The sequence below is a fragment of the Sminthopsis crassicaudata genome, chromosome 1 (assembly GCF_048593235.1).
Source record: "Sminthopsis crassicaudata isolate SCR6 chromosome 1, ASM4859323v1, whole genome shotgun sequence".
Taxonomy (NCBI): domain Eukaryota; kingdom Metazoa; phylum Chordata; class Mammalia; order Dasyuromorphia; family Dasyuridae; genus Sminthopsis; species Sminthopsis crassicaudata.
In genome coordinates, this window is record NC_133617.1 from 183,250,695 (window position 1) to 183,267,616 (window position 16,922).

At 35.0% G+C, this 16,922-nt stretch overlaps 1 protein-coding gene across 1 annotated transcript in view; it reads right to left on the reverse strand.

Annotated features, from left to right (window-relative positions):
• Window positions 1-207: 207 nt before the first annotated feature.
• Window positions 208-16,922, reverse strand: part of MBOAT1 (membrane bound glycerophospholipid O-acyltransferase 1) — a 114,346-nt gene continuing 97,631 nt past the window's right edge. Inside the window, exons 11-13 of the mRNA XM_074272528.1 lie at window positions 13,366-13,498; window positions 8,534-8,685; window positions 208-534 (exon numbers count right to left, since the gene is read on the reverse strand). Of these exons, the coding sequence (XP_074128629.1) occupies window positions 414-534; window positions 8,534-8,685; window positions 13,366-13,498 (406 nt within the window). The 3' untranslated portion in view covers window positions 208-413. The remainder of the gene's footprint in view (window positions 535-8,533; window positions 8,686-13,365; window positions 13,499-16,922) is intronic.

The window sequence follows — 16,922 nt, forward strand, 5'->3', positions numbered from 1 at the left end:
CATCCAGATTCTTGTGGTCGAACACCATGGCTGAGCCAGGATATGAAGCAATGCCCTAAACAGCCAAAGAATAAACACCCAAAATGGGCTGCCTCTCTAACTCTTGTACTAACACACACACACACACACACACACACATGCACACACACACTCACTTCACACTCATATATCCTATAAAATATCAAAACAAACTATACATATGACTGATTTAAATACATGAAAAAGACTTTATAAAAAATATTCCCTGCTTTTAAAATCAGAAGGCTATAAACCTTGTCTCTCAGCCTTCTGATTGGATCACTGAAAATCACTTAAGCCCAAGGTCTTTTTTAATGTTTCCACATTATAAAATACACACCCCTGTTTCCATTCTGGTACAGGCATTTCACTTGTCCAAGTTTTCTTGTGATGTATCAGGTTTTTTCCTTGTTATGAAAAGAATTCAGAGTCTGAGACTGCCTTTTGGTTTGTGGTTTGATGGGCAGAATTAGAATTATCAGGAGGCTTATGATGTGTAAATGAAAATACAAGGATCTAGGAATAAAAGCACACAAAAAATGTCATCCATAATAGTATAAGTGCAAGAGGGCATACAATATCAACATTATTAGATCACAATTAAGAGAACATGTTGAATAAAGAAGATCCAACTCACTTCCAGTTGATCAATGATGGACAGAAACAACTACACCCAGAGAAGGAACACTAGGAAGTGAATGTAAATTGTTAGCACTACTGTCTATCTACTCAGGTTACTTATACCTTCGGAAGCTAATAATTAATGTGCAACAAGAAAATGGTATTTACACACATATATTGTATCTAGGTTATATTGTAACACATGTAAAATGTATGGGATTGCCTGTCATCGGGGGGAGGGAGTGGAGGGAGGGGGGAGATAATTTGGAAAAAATGACTACAAGGGATAATGTTATAAAAAAAAATTTGCTCATGCATATATACTGTGGAAAAAAAATTCTAAATAAAAAAAAGAGAACATGTTGAGTTTTGTTTTAGTTTTAGTTTTTGTTTTTAATATTAGTGTCATTCATATCAAAAGACCCACTGAGATTAATGGCATGTATTTATGAGACAGCTAGCCATGGCTAGGGCAACAGATTAAAGGCACTGAAGGGAACAAGCCTAACACACTAGTAAGGATATTGATTTAATGGTCTTTACTTATAACCTTCATTTTCAGATCAGGCTAATTAATCACCCAAAAGCTTTTCAAATGATTGGATGAATGAACAAATAAATTAGCTAAAGAGATACCCAAAGTTATAAGCAGTAAGTCCAATGTTATTGAGCTCCAAGTCTGAATGGTCTTTCCCAATCATGAATATATATATACACTATAGTGGTGTGCAAAGTTCAAGTTAGTGAAAGAAAATCAGTAAGAAGCAATTTTGAAAATCTGGTTCTATTGTTTGAAAAAACTTTTTTTAACCATTACTGACAAAAACATTTATCAAGTATCTATCATTGCTCAACTCAGGTATACCACCCACTAATGTTAATTGGAAATATTTGTTCTTTTTCCACCAAGCTATTTTTATTCTCAGTGAAGAATGCCAAAATTCCTTTTTCAGAATTAATTCTGCAAAAATAGTACTTTATACAAATATTCTGGCATGTGAATATTTGCCTATTTGCATAGGCAGAATTTTTAATTTTCCTATTCTTTGGGGGGATTGGAAATGAACAGAATATTGCAATACAGGCATATATGACAAATATACGTGACATATGATAAAGAAAGAATTGATGTCTCTTCAATTAGCTCCTATGATTCTAAAGACATAATGGTACTAAGCAAATAAAATACATTATTTCTTGAAATTCTCATTTAGAAACTCCTACATGGTCCCCCCAAGTTAAATTCTCATAGAATGTCAGACAGCTACTCTATGAATAATTTCTATAAACATAGGAAATATATATGATGTTGTAACTAGGCATTTGCTTAGGTGAGATGAGAAATGCATTCAAGTAGTGGTAACAGTAGTATCATTAATAGTACAAGTAATAATAATTGTGTAATAGTAATAGGGATAGTAGTAATAGTAATAATAGTGATAGTGAAAGTAGTAGAAGTAGTAGTAATAATAATGGTAGTGGTGATGGTAGTTAGTAGCAGTAGTAGTAGTAGTAGTAGCAGCAGCAGCAGCAGTAATAGTAGTAGTAGTAGTAGTAGTAGTAGTAGTAGTAGTAGTAGTAGTAGTAGTAGTAGTAGTAGTAGGAAATTATATTAATTTCCGTGAGGAACAAGAACAAGAGATTCAGAACTGAATATATCACTAGAGATCAAGATCAAATCTTTAATGATGAAGATATTGACATCCAGAGAAGTCCAGTGAGTTCACCATGGTCACAATAGAATTTGAACATCGGCCCTCTAAATCTAAAGCAAATACTTATTATTTTCATCTGTATCTTAATAACAAAAGATATGAAAAGGATTTTTTAAACTAATAGGCAGGGTTAAGGTGAATAAGCAAATAGCTAGCTGTGCTATAAAAAGAAAGATAAATATTTACACCTCTCTTCAAAGTTATTTGGATTAACAAATTATTTCCTAAATCTAGACTTGCACTAAGGAATTATTCCCTAAATTATATTTTATTTTTGTTCATTGGCAGTAATCTTTCTCTTAGCCTAACTCTTCCCAGGAACAATGTCTGTTTCAACCATTTAACTAGCAGTTAAATGCCTGCTATGTGGCAGGCACTGGATTAACACTCTACTTAAATGTCATCTCATTTGATCATCACAATACTTCTGTGAGATAGTTGCAATTATCCTGATTTTACAGTTGAAGAAAGGGATGTAGAGAGTTTAAGAGAATTGCCCAAATTTCCTAGTTAGATAATACCTAATGCAGCTTTAAACTTAAATCATCCTGACTGTAGACCTAAGTACTCTGTTCATTGAACCATCTAACTGCTTCATTAGGGTGCACACAACTGGGTCTTACAGGTTTTTGACTTATCAGAATTCACAGAGGAATTCTACCATAGAATCCAGACAACTAAAAACCACTTTAAGCTAAATGTGGCCACACTACCAACTAATGATGAATTTAAAATAAAAACAAAAGCATCTCTGAAATTAAAATTTAAATTATCAAGCAAGTGGACAATTAATAGAATTTTCTTTTGCAGCACAACTGTTATATAAGACCACTGTATAAAAATCAAACACTGAGAATATTCTGCACCAAACAAGTGACTAGAAATCCAAAAGTAATAATTTACTTGGTATAAAAGTTACCCCTGTAGCTTTTTCAGTTTGATACAGAGACACAAGTCATTTCAACTTCTTTTACTCATCTCGGCTTATCCACTGAAAGACCCTGAAGTCTACTAATTTTGCTTCCCTGTCAGCATAGCCCAGATTAGTTACTTTTAATGACAATATTCGATTAGCAATAGGTTAAAGTATTCTTCATTGTTTGTGAAGTGAAGGTAAAGTTGACAGTATCAGTTTGCTATATTATAAGATCCAGTTTGCCTGGGCACTGTAGTTGGAGTTTGAAAAAAAATTAATTTAACCTCCTTGTAGAGATTGAAAATGTTTAATAAAGATTAGTTCAGTTGGAAAGATATTTTGAGATGTAAATTAACAGATCCAATTCATGCATGATGAGCCAATGGTAGAAAGTGAATGAGGAAGAATCTGGGATCCTCCCTAAGAGGCCTTAAGCTGAAGGAAATGGGGCAGGAAAGTGGCAGGAGGGAAAGGAGAAGAGGAGTTTTGAGGAATCTGCTTCCCCTTGGAGGAAGAGGATAAAGACATAAAAATCACAGTCTGAGAGAACAAAATCTGACCTTGTAGTCCAAGGGTACTTAACCGAAAGCTATGGACACTCAAGGGATCTATAGATACATTTCAGGAGAGAGGGGTCTATGAACTTGGATGGAGAAAAGAAATTAGAGGTTTATTTCAATATAACTTTTCTTTTATAACTCCATAAATCTTATTTTATGCATTTAATAATATTATTCTGTAACCAAAAAGAATCCATCACACACACACACACACACACACACACACACACACACACACACACACACACACACAGGGGTTGCAGATCCAACCCTTTCATTTTACAGATGAAAGAACTAAAACCCAGAAATTAAGTAATTTGGCCAAAGTCATACTAAGTGAAAAAAGTAGTATCTCAATGAAAGTCCTCTGACTCCAAACCTATTTCTTTCCACTCTCCTATGTTGCCTCCACCTTTTGAAAAGAGGTTTTAAAAAGTTTGGATAGGACTTAATAGAAGACCTGAGAGGCAGTGTAGGGCACTCCAAATGAATTCAATTTAGAATTGGAGGAGTTGGGTTCGAATCTCAGTGTTACCACGTACTCCTTACTTGTGAGACATTGGGTATGTCACTTAATTTAAAATAAAGATAGTGGATTAAATGGCCTCTCAGGTCCCTTTCAGTGCTTAAAGTGCTTTAGAAATGCTAGGTATCATTACTATTAGAGTCAATAAAAACAAATTTGATTCTAAAGTATGAGAATTGACCAGGAAGTCAGAGGACAAGAAGAACAGAATATGTTCCAGTTCTTAGTAAAACTTCCTGGAAGTCCAGGATCCCTGCAAATTTAATTTCTCTTGATTTGGTTATTTTAACTCTTCTATATTTCTCTCTGGACAACTAGATGGCACAGTAAATAGAGTGCTGTGTCTGGCATCAGAAAGACATTTTCCTGAATTAAAATCTAGTCTCAGCCTAACTATGTGACTGTACAAGAATGCCTCAGTTTGCCTCAGTTTTCTCATCTATAAAATTAGTAGAAGGAAATGACAACTACTCCAGTATCTTTGCCAAGAAAAACTCCATTTGGGCTCATTAAAAAGTATTACTGTAGTCCTTAGTAGAAAATTCTTTGAAATCCACTTATAAAAAAGGGTTTTGTCCCTTTTTCATGAAACAGGATTACAAAGGAAAGAAGAAATTTGGTATCTTTTTTCCTCAAACCAGGTTGGATAACGAGAAGTCAATTCATTCCAGTGAGGACAGACAATGATTTTAAGATTTCAGAAGGGGGTGAAAGCAAGCTATTGTTATGGGCAACATTACTGGTGGGAAGAATAGGCTTAAAGAAGACATATCCAACTAACACCTCAATTCCAATTCCCAATGCACAGAGACTAGGCAATCTGTGACAAAGAAGAAAAGTCACATAAAAATTACTTCTTAAACTCTTAAATAGTTCCAAATTGAACTTATTCTACAATTATATTTATCTGTGTTTGTCCCTTTCTAGTACCTAATTGACAATATATCAGAGATAGTATGAGAAATGAGAAATACGAGCAAAATACTTTGCAAAACTTAAAGCCTATGTAAATATTAGTGATTATGTAACAGAGGAAATCTAGCTGGCAGATATAGAAATCTTATAGTTTTCTCCCAAAAAATATCCTCACATTTTAGAAGCGCCAAAAAAAAAAATCTAAAGTCTTAAGCAGTTATTTTATTCTTAATTAACTGCTTGAAGGACTTCTTTAAGCACTTCTTCTTAGGTAGTATGTTAGGTATCAAAGATAGAAATACAAGAATGAAATAATCCCTATTCTCAAGGAGTTTCCTTTTAATATCCTGGGCCTGAAGAAAAGAGAACATATACACACATATACATATGAATGTACATAAACTATATTTCTCTGGAAATAATCTTATTTTGATTCATGTTCTTTCTTTTTCTTTAATAAAAATAAAGAAACCTAAATACAATGTTTCCTCATTTACAAAGGGCTTGGATTCTAAAAGGGCATATGTAAGTCAACAGTTTGGAATTCAGAACTTATTTTCCCATAAATACAATGTTTGAAATGGTGGTCAGATTCCTAAGCCAGCCCATAAAACCTTATTTAACCCATCAACAACACTGCTGCAATATTAATAATTAAATAGAAAAACAATTAAGCTGAATAAGAAATGCTTTTTAATTCATGGACAGGGCTATTTGCTGTGGCAGTAGAAATGTAGCTGAAGGCTGAAGCATCGGAGGGGGACTGAGGGGGACTGGGAAGGATGTCTCCAGCCCTCACTCCTAATCAATCTATAGTTAATCAATTTCATTTAAATGCCTGTCACACCTGGATTCAAGAACAGATAAATTCTCCTGAAGGAAATATGTGTCAATGAAGCACTTAACAACAATGAATGGGGAAAAGAACTAATGACTTCTGAATCCTCATCTCAATCCTGTCCTTTTTATATTTTAATTATGTACTTGGTCCTATATAGAAGCTTCTATCCCAAGTACTCTTTCTAGCTCAAGGTAGACAAAAATACATCTCTGTCTGACTCTCCATCTTCTAGGCCCTAGCAGGTAACCTCTGTCTTCTGTTCCACATAATCAAACCAGTTTTCCAGATCAAAATGACTTGTTAATTTTCACTTTCAATGGTGCTCTACAATCACTTCCCTAGAGATTAATTAAGAGAGGGAATGCCTTCTCTATAGAGAGGAAACTAAACAAATAGACATCACCTCTCCCAATTCTTTTCCATAATTAATCTCTTCAATCTTCCCATATGAAAAAGAGGAGGAAGGCTCACCCAATGTCCTGTTGAGAGGTTATATAGAAATAAATGAAATAGAAAAGGAGACACTATGGCATTAATAGAGAGCTGAAGTGGATTCATATCCTGCATTCAACAAAAATGAGATGTGTGATCCTGGGCAAGAAATATACTCTCAATGCCAGAGACAACTCTCTAAAACTATAATTTGCATAAAAAAGTGGTAACCTACAATGGTAGATGAGTTTCTTCCCCTGAGGATTCCCTGTACTAGTAAAATCACAGGTTCAGTACGTAGATCTATCCCACAGTTAAATATTAAGGAATTCAATATTAAGATGCTCATACCTTCCCCTTTCCCATTTTTAACTTCTCCTAATAGGTTTTGGTAGTTGTATCAGTGGTTAAATGACTATGGAGGAATTCTTTTTTATATATTTTGTATTACAAAGCCTCCCCTTTGAGAATTTTGGTTTTTGGATCTTTCTCCTAAATGGGGAAGGCAATAGAAAGAGAAGAAAGCAATTGTATGTCTGCCTAATTTTTGTTTTCCAAAGATCCCTTAGGCAGAGATATCAGTGAAAAATCCTGACCAAGCAACACTTTGAATAATCATGTCACCATGACCTCCACATATCTCTAACATTCACCAAGGAAAGATTTCCCTAGACTGTAAGGGGGAAGAGAAGTGAAAGAGATTGAAAGTCTGAGAAAGAACAGTTAAACAAAACAACCATTTCAGGCTTTTTATTTCTTTTAATGCTTTTAAAATGATGTTTGAACCCTACCTGAGTGTTTAAGAGAAGAACTGTGTTCTGTCCTCATAAAAATCCAGGAGGACTAGAACTAAGAACCAGGAAGCCAAAGTATAGCAGCAGACATGGAGTCAGAATACCTGGGTCTTAGTATTGTGCAGTAGTACCTTCCAACTAGAAAATGGCAGAAGTCCCTTCGGTTCTCAATCTGTTCCCCTGTAATATTTGGAGTTCAAACTTGTATGTGTATTTTCTTTTCTTTCCCTTGGTGTATAAATAAGGATTACCTATCTACATTTCGGGCTGGAGGGGAGAAGTAAATAAAAACAAAAACTTCAAGAATGATCGTCTGGAGTTTAACCCTATATGCTGATTCTGTGGTTACCAGGAATCTCAGAGGGAACGATAAGTCCCAGCAGAGATTTTTGGTAAGAGCCAAACAAGAGGAGGGGCCATGAGGTAATCCCATAGTACACAGAGTCAGGGGCCCTGAGCCATTCATTTTCCTGAGTTCAAATCTGGCTTCAAACACTCAGTAGCTGTGTGGCCCTGGACAAATGACATAATCCTGTTTGCCTTAGTTTCCTCATCTGTAAAATGAGCTGGAGGGGAAAAAAATGGCAAACCACTATAATATCTTTGCCAAGAAAAGCCCATATGGGGTCACAAAGAAGTAGATACAAATGAATAACAAAAACAAGGGGAAAAGGTAAAATGTAATTAGTAGCAATAACGTCAAATTGGAAGGACAAGCAAGGAAGGAGCCTTCAGAAAGAGGATATTGACAAAAAAGAACAATTAAAACGGGGAGGGAAAGAGAGGGCTAAAGGCTAATTTGGCCAATCCAGAAAGGAGGAAAGAATATAGCAGCTTGGAACATTTTCTTCCAGGATTAGAAGTTCTATGAATTATCCTAATATTGAGAGTACAATATTTTGGATTCCAAAGGAATATACTTTTCCCTCCCATCCAATTTATTCTTATTATTTATGATTGATCCAAGTATATTATAAAAGGCTAACATTTTCGGCATTTTTATCTTTCTCAAGTGTTGGGATCTTGGAAACTGTCTCTGATAATACTCCCCAAGAAATATCTTCCACAGAATTCTTTAAAATATCAGCAAATCTGGATCTTACCTTATGGATAGACCTAATTATCTAGCTCTCAAACCAAATGCTGGACACAATCAATGTTTAGAAAACGAAACTCCTAAGAGATGGAAACTTACTTGTACAAAGTGAGGGCTGGTTCCACTGCCAGCATGACAAAAGGTGCCACTGTGTAAGAGACAGCCAGCTGAGTGGAAGCCCACGTGACGACATCATAAGCTGTCTTGAGAGTTTCCGAAGAGAGGAAGAAATGTCTACAGGTGGTCCTCATCTGTATGCATGGAAGAGAAAGGAAAATAAACATTCTTCAAATATTCTAGAGCAATATTATGAAGGCTAACAGAAATAACAGTGGAAGCTGTCAAGCTATCTCATCTCTATGTCCAATCTACCCAATGATTCACTATGAGACATTAGGAAAGAACAGAATTAAGACTAATATAGGGTTAAATTAACTAGGAGGCAAGTTCCCATTCAATATTTCCATTTAATACAAAGAAAAAATTCTAACAATCAGAGCCATTCTATAAGGCTGCCTCAGGAAGTTTTAATGAATTTATTTAGTCCTTTGCAACTTAGTCCAATTACAAAATGTTATTTAACTCATTCTGTTACTTCATCTTGTTTCCTTTCCCCATCCCTGCACTTTGCCTTTCCTCCACCTCTGGCCTTTCTAGATCCCAGTGGGCATCTGATGGAAGATGACTGACTAACCATGAACTTGGCTAAGACAATTACAAGATGGAAAAGCCCCATATATTAACATCTGTCTTGACAATGATACTCCCTGGTACTGTCACGTGACCTTGAGCTTTTTCTTCCACTTTATCATAGCAATTTTGAGACTTCTGGACCTTTTCTATCAGATTTGCAATTGAACATTCTTGCATTTATTCTCTATTTGATAATGAGTTAGTAAGGTCTATCACCTTTTCCTGTTTGTATCCAAATACTTAGCATAGTGCTTGGTTGGTACACAGTAAATGCTTAATACATTTTTCCCTCACTCATTCCTGAATTCATCCATCCATCCATCCATCCATCCATCCATTCTCAAACAAACTTTTGAGAATGGGGAGGGGGCAAATAGAATTTCAGTACTTGGAAAAGATCTTTGATTTTTCCTGTCTCTAATAACACAAAACACAATTCCCCTACATCTCAGAAAACAAGAGTTTCACTGAACTAAGGCTGGCCAGTAAACCACAATCTATTTAACTGCCTAAACCTGAAGTCTTTCCAACTTGGTAAAACATTCAAAGCTCACACTCTGCTGGCACTGTCTTAAAAAGCCAGGAGCTATATCCAAAGCACTATGAGGCATCAGCATAGGCTTTTAGTGGATTTGGTAAATTTAGGTTCAAAAAGGTTACATGACTAGACCAAGGTCACATAGTAAGAGGCAGAACCAAAACTTTAATCCGAGAGCCTGGGAATTATTCACAAAAAGGTTGGATGATCTCTGAGCATCTATGAATGATGCTCTTAAAGATTCTTATTTTAAAAAGGAGATTAGCCTAAGGTTACTTTCATCAATGCCTCCATATGAGAAGCAACTAGGTAGCATAGTGAAGATGTCTAGTTGCTTTGGTTTCCTCTTCTGTAAAATGGAAATAATAATAACACCTCTTTCCCAGGATTGTACTGAGGTTCAAAAGAGATCATATGTATAAAGTGCTTTACAAACTTAAAGCACTGTATAAATACAATTAATGTTGTTGTTGTTAATAATAATAGTAATAATAATAATAATAATAATAATACTGTAGTGTGATGGTTAAAATTCTGAATTTGGCATAAGAAGTCCTAATCCAAATTATATCTCTGATCTTGCTTTCTCTGACCTTGAACCTCTGGCAACTCCTTAAAATTTCTAAAAACTAATTAATTCAGTTGTATCTAATTTACAGCACCAGATAATCATGTATGGAAGCACACCAGTGGGGACTCAAGAGCAATCTAGCATTAGATTAAAAAACCCTCAAATGTCTACCTAGAAGCATAAGAGGGAAAGATAGCCAGCAGCACCATGAGGCAATGCATATATGAGTTAGAGAGCATCTTCAGTACCTTGCTACATTAATGTCAACAATAATATATCATATCACTCAAAGTTGAAAAATTTTAATGTAACATTATTCAACAACTCATTCATTTATGTAATTTTTATGAAAGTAACTGATTGTATAATCTAAAAAACAAAGAGAAAAAGAAAAAAACCTAAAAACAGCTGGCTGAATTGATGCATAGTGAAGGAAGCAGAACCAGTATATGAATGCACATAGTAACAGTAACTGTTAAAAAATTTAGCTACTGTGATCAGTATTCATGACAATTCTAAAGGATTCATGATAAAAATGCTATCCATTGTCAGAGAATGAAGAATTCTGAGTGCAAATTGAAATATAATTTTTTTTCACTTTATTTTTTTGCTTCTTTTGCAATGTGGCTAATATGTTCATATATGTTGCATAATGTCACATGTATAATGGATACCATACTGCTTGCCTTGTCAAGGAGTATGTGAGAGAGACTGGAAGGAGAAAGAGAATTTGGTACTTAAAATTTAAAGAAAAAATGTTAATATATTTTAACATTTAATATGTATGGGACTACCTGCCATCTAGGGGAAGGGATGGGGAGAAGGGGAAAATTTGTAACAGAAGGTTTTGCAAGGGTCAATGTTGAAAAATTACCCAAGCATATGTTTTGTAAATAAAAAGCTTTAATTAAAAAAAAGAAAAACTGTTAAAAATAAATAATAATTTTTCTTTAATAAAGAAAGTAACTGCTCTTCTACATCCAATCTCTCCCTCTTCCCTCCCCATAATGGTGATTTCCCCTAACATAATGTTTTCCCATTAATAAATATTGTTGAGTAAGGTAAGCCTGTAATACTTATTTATCTAGCACTTTTAGAAAATGAGTTTTAGATTAAAAATTCCAAATAAATGAAGTTAATTTCTTAAGGCTTGAGCATACATTATTTTTTATCATTTTCATGAAAAAATTTTAAAAATATGTTAATCAACAACCCTATTAACATGATTAAAATGATTACATGCTTCCCTGAATTATTAAATAGTATACTTAACATCCTTCAATGCTTCATGGATAACGGAGTAATAATGATAAACATTGGGATTACTGAGATGAGCAGTGCTATTTGGCTTCAATCAGTCATTATTTGCCATTTACCTGTCTCCCCAAGTATCATAATTTAGGGTGGTGCTTTTTAATTATCTTCTTATTTTCCTAGCTCCAGTTTATAATCTGATACCTACTAACTTGAGGCTCTCCCAGTTACAGTCCATTCCATATTCAGCATTGACATAATCTTCCTCAAGCATGGCTCTAATTTTGCTGCTTAAATATTTTCAATGACAATCCACTGTCTCCTGAGTAAGATCTAGATAACTTAGCATAGCATGTGAAACCCATACAATCCAGTCCTAGCCTCCACTCTCAGTGTTACCTACTATTTATCTTCCAAAAGTAATGGTTGCTGTTGTTTAATCACTCTCTATGACCCCATTTGGGTTCTGTTGGCACAGATACTTGAGTGGTTTGCCATTTCCTTTTCCAGCTCATATTATAGATGAGAAAACTGAGACAAACAGAATTAAGTGAGTGTCTGAGACTGGGTTTGAACTCAGATATTCTTGATTCCGGCCTGGAACCCTAGCCCCTGGACAGCTCTCTCCCAAAGCTAGAGTTCAACTGATAAGTTTCCTTCAATACTCAAACTCCCAGCCACTTTTTCCAAATGGAATGAAACACACTTTAGCTCAGATATTCTTCCTTCCTGAAGCTTCCCTAATCACCACAGCTGGAAAATCTCCCTTTTCTGAAGATATAGGACTTTATATCTTTGTCTCTCTAGTGGCACTTATCTCAGACTGATTCATATTAGGATCATTTACTACATCTTATAAAACTCTCCTACTAACTTGAGGGCAGAAACTATGTCTAATTCAGCTTTGTCTCCAACCTAGTTCTCAGTAAGTGCTTGGAAAACAATTGTTTAAATAATGAATGAATGCTATAATCAATGCTATAAAAATAAATTCTATAAAAAAACTGGATGTTAGAAGGAGAAACTAAAAAGCTACACTTCTTAAATCAGTAAACTTAATATTACCCAGAATCCTAAATCAATAGACCATGGCCTAAGTATGGCCTAAGTATTTACTCTTCCCCTACAAAGGACATGAGCTCCTGATTATTTATGAGTTCAAAATTGTGTTCCAGAAAATTAAGCCTGCTGTTCTATGTTAGTCTGATCTCCAGATTAATGTAGAGTTACTGTTCTGCCACACCTACTTTAATTAATAGATTGTAATCGTCTGCAATTAGCAGGTGGTTGGTATGCTCTTGGATGCTACTAAGTACTTGAAAACAGTCTGTTCTCTTAATTGAGTCAAGCACTCCTCTTATAAATTCTTTTACTTTGTTTACTTATGAAACTTTTTCTTCATTAATAGTAGTAAGGAAAAACAAATCCTGTTCTTTGTAAGACTACCAGAAATTCCTACTTTGTTGTTCTTAGTCAGAACTGATTCTTTGTGATCCCATTTGGGGTTTTCTTGGCAAAGATACAGAAGTGGTTTGCCACTTCCTTCTGTAGCTTATTGTTTATGGGTGAGGAAACTGAGGCAAACAGGGTTAAATGACTGTCCAGAATGATACTAAAGTTAGTATGTATCTATAAGGTCAGTTAAACTCAAGAAGTTGAGTCTTCTTGACTTTAAAGCTGGAGTTTTGCCCACTGAATCACCTAGCTACCCTTGATTTTAGCATTTTAGTAGAAAACGAAAAATTATTTTAAAGATATCACAAGAACCCAAAAAGAACTAAATAAGTAAATAAAAGAATGCCCCCTCCAACACACACACACACACACACACACACACACACACACACACACACACACACTCAAAAGGACACTTACTGCTCTGGCCGCTAATGTAACCAGGATTCCAGTTAGGAATGTAAAGTAATATCCAGGATAGACACCATGCCACAATGCAGACAGGATAAACGTTAATGCTGTAGGGAAGCAGGGAGCCCGCTCATAGCACACACTGTAATGAGAGTCATGCACAAATATTGCTGCAGGTGAAATGCCCGAGACACAACTATTTACACTTACTTAGAAGTCACTCCTGCACTCATCTTTGTTTCTGAATTCTGGAGGAACTATTTTCAAATTTTCTCTGGGTCTCCTTATTCATCTCTGGGTAGCCAGATAACTATAATGGCAAGGCATGTGCTTACATACTCTTGCAGGGATTTCCTACACAAATCTAGAAATCATTTCATAAAGACTCATAGATTTTTAGAAATAAGGCAATAAGCTTTTATTTAAAACGTATGATATTCTAGGAGACAACTAAGTGACTTAGAGGCTAGAGAGCTGAATCTGGAATGAGAAACACTTGAGTTCAAATCTGATCTCAGAAATTTAGTAGCTGTGTTTCTCTGGGCAAGTTGCTTAACCTCTCTGTTTGCCTTAATTCAAAAGAGAAGGAAATGGCAAACTACCCCAGTATCATTGCCAAGAAAATTCCAAACAGGGTTACAAAGAGCTGGACTAGAGGAATTACAACATATGGCAGGAATTGGACTACACACCTTGCAATTGTTGTTTTAGAGTCTAGAGCTAGAAAAAGAACTTAGACATCCACTCTCTTTGTTTATAGTTAAACATAGCTTAAGTGACTTGTCCAAAGTCACAGGAAATTATTAGGAAATCTGAAAGTAGAATTCAGGTCTTATTTCAAATCTAGTACTCTTCCCATTGTACTATACACATGCTTGGTTCATTTCCTCCAAAAGACCTTTTTTCTTCTTGAACTAGTCAAAAGCAGATTAGGAATTTTATCACATGTTTATTGAAGTACTTTATCTGATATCCATTTAATTGTTTGGCCTACTGTCTCAACCAATGAGGATGAAGCCCCAAGCACAAAGCGAATAGAGTGAATAAATTACAATTGTACACATTGGGAGAAGCAGAATGGGGATGAAGAACAGAGGATAGGATTTTGTTGATGTTCAGTTGTTTTTCAGTCTTGTCCTACTCTTTGTGACCCTATTTAGGATTTTCTTGGCAAAGATCCTGGAGTAGTTTACCATTTTCTTCTCTAGCTAATTTTACAGATGAGGAATCTGAGGCAAATAGAGTTAAGTAATTTGCCCAGGCACACAACTAGGAAATGTTTGATGTCTGAACAGAAATCAGGAAGATGAATATTCCTGATTCCATACCCAATACTCTAATCACTATGCAACCTAGCTAAGCTAGAAAATAGCAAACTAAAATTTAAGAAAATCTCACCAAACTTTGGCTCCAAATACATTTTGTAACTGAGTAGTCTCTAAGTCATTTTATGTTCCATAGTTCAAACACTGAATGAATACTGTAGTACTGTCATTATCCAAATACCAAGAGGTAAAGTGTCATTTTTTGGAAATACTTTTCCAGCAAACCAATACCACTGAGCTTCCCATTAAAAGTTCTTTTTTGCCCTTCTTTTAAAGTGGATATAAAGATCTTTTAAAGTGAATATAACAAGAAATCCCGTTCTTGGTCCAAATATTCACTTTTCTCTCTGTTTATATACTCTCTACATATTGATGGGAGTGACCTTAAACTTCTGTCTTCCTTATTAACCTTCCTACCTCCTACCCCCCAAAAAACTGGAATCATTTTTCTTGCAGAAGTCTTGTACCTCTGTGATTACACAAAGGAGAATGGAAATAAGTTCCCTTCCTGACAGGCTCCAGATCAAAGATACATCTATCTCTTCCATTGCAAGGCATTTACCCAAATAGTACAAAATAGGAAAAAATCCCAAAAGGAAGAAGAAAGCATAAACAGTAACATATCAAACCAATTCTGGCCCATTCAGTTCCCCACCCCACCCCCCAAAAAATATCAGGATGCTACAGTTATAACTTAGGAGCCTCTTGTACTAAAAGCTATTTCAAGTCATATGCATGGATCAGACGAGGAAATTGTTTTGAAACCTATTTTCTAAAAGATATTTGAGAATGAAATTTCTTGTCAATGGAACCAGACCTCAAAGTTCTCAATTTTATGAACTATCCGAGTATATGTATATATGTTCCAATCAATTCTTACTAGATACTCTTGGAAACCATTCTGGTCAATAAATCAGTATTTTTTTAATTCACTTCCAGTTTCCTTCTACTCACAGTCAGTGAAGATATTATTAGATTTATTGGTTGGAGTAAGTGACATTGTTAACAGCTATAAGTCTCAAATAAAATTTCAGTTCCTAAATTCTCTTGACTCATCTGTGAAGTATGATCTGAGTCAAGAGCCCTACATATAACTAGTATGAATCCCATGAAATTTGTTAGAATGAAAGATCTTTAGGAAATGGTCTTTGTATTCCTATATTGAGCATAATAATTACTATTGTTCTGTTGTCATGACCTCTTGGACCATATCATCCATAGAATTTTCTTGGCAAAGATACTAGAGTGGTATGCCGTTTCCTTCCATAATGGATTAAGGCAGAGATTAAATGACTTCTCCAGAATAACATAATTAGTAAGTGCCTGAGGACAGATTTGAACTCAGGAAAATGAGTCTTTCTGACTCCAGACCCCAACTCTAATGTATCACTTCACTTTTTTTAAGAGGAAAAAAAAAAAACAAATAAATCTATTTGCTCAGTAGAAAGAACAGTTTGCCACTACTCCTACCCTACAAAGAATAGTAAGAATTTATGGATAAGTTATGCCCACACTAAAAATTGAGAGACCAGATTAAAGACTTGGAGACAGGATGCCAATAAACTTTGGATAGAAAACACCATCCACAATCAGAGAGACCGACAGAGACTAAATGTGAATCAATGCACGCTATTTTTACTTTTTTCTTTCTCATGTTTTTCCCCTTTTGTTTTGATTTTTCTTTCCTAATCAGACTTATATAGAAATACATTAAATGAATGTACATGTACAATCTAAAAAAGAATTTAAATTAATAAAAACAACAACAGAGGGGAAAATACTTGGAACCAGCATATTATGAATGAAAGAACATTGGATTTGAAAGCAGAAGACCTGCTTGTCAATCTCTTCAATGTCATAGACTAGAATGCCCTAGTATGTCATAAAATGTCATAAATGTCCTTCTGGACCTGCTTCCTTATCTGAAAAATTCCAGGGGTGGACAAAGCACTTTAATGGGATATTATCTATTAACTATTCAGACTCACTATTTTTGTGCGTTGAAAGAAGCATCCAAGAAATGGAAGGTGATCAGATGAACTGCCTGTCCTCTGTTTTGACAATGTTTCTATCACTTTCTCTATATGACCTTGAATAAGTCATTCAACAGCTCAGCAAGTCAGTTTACCCATTTGAGAAAATATGCAATTGATAGTGGTCTCACTTAGAGATCCTATAAGATGCTGTCAACAAACATTTTAGTGATAACTGGCCTAAATATTCACTATTAACATCTATAAG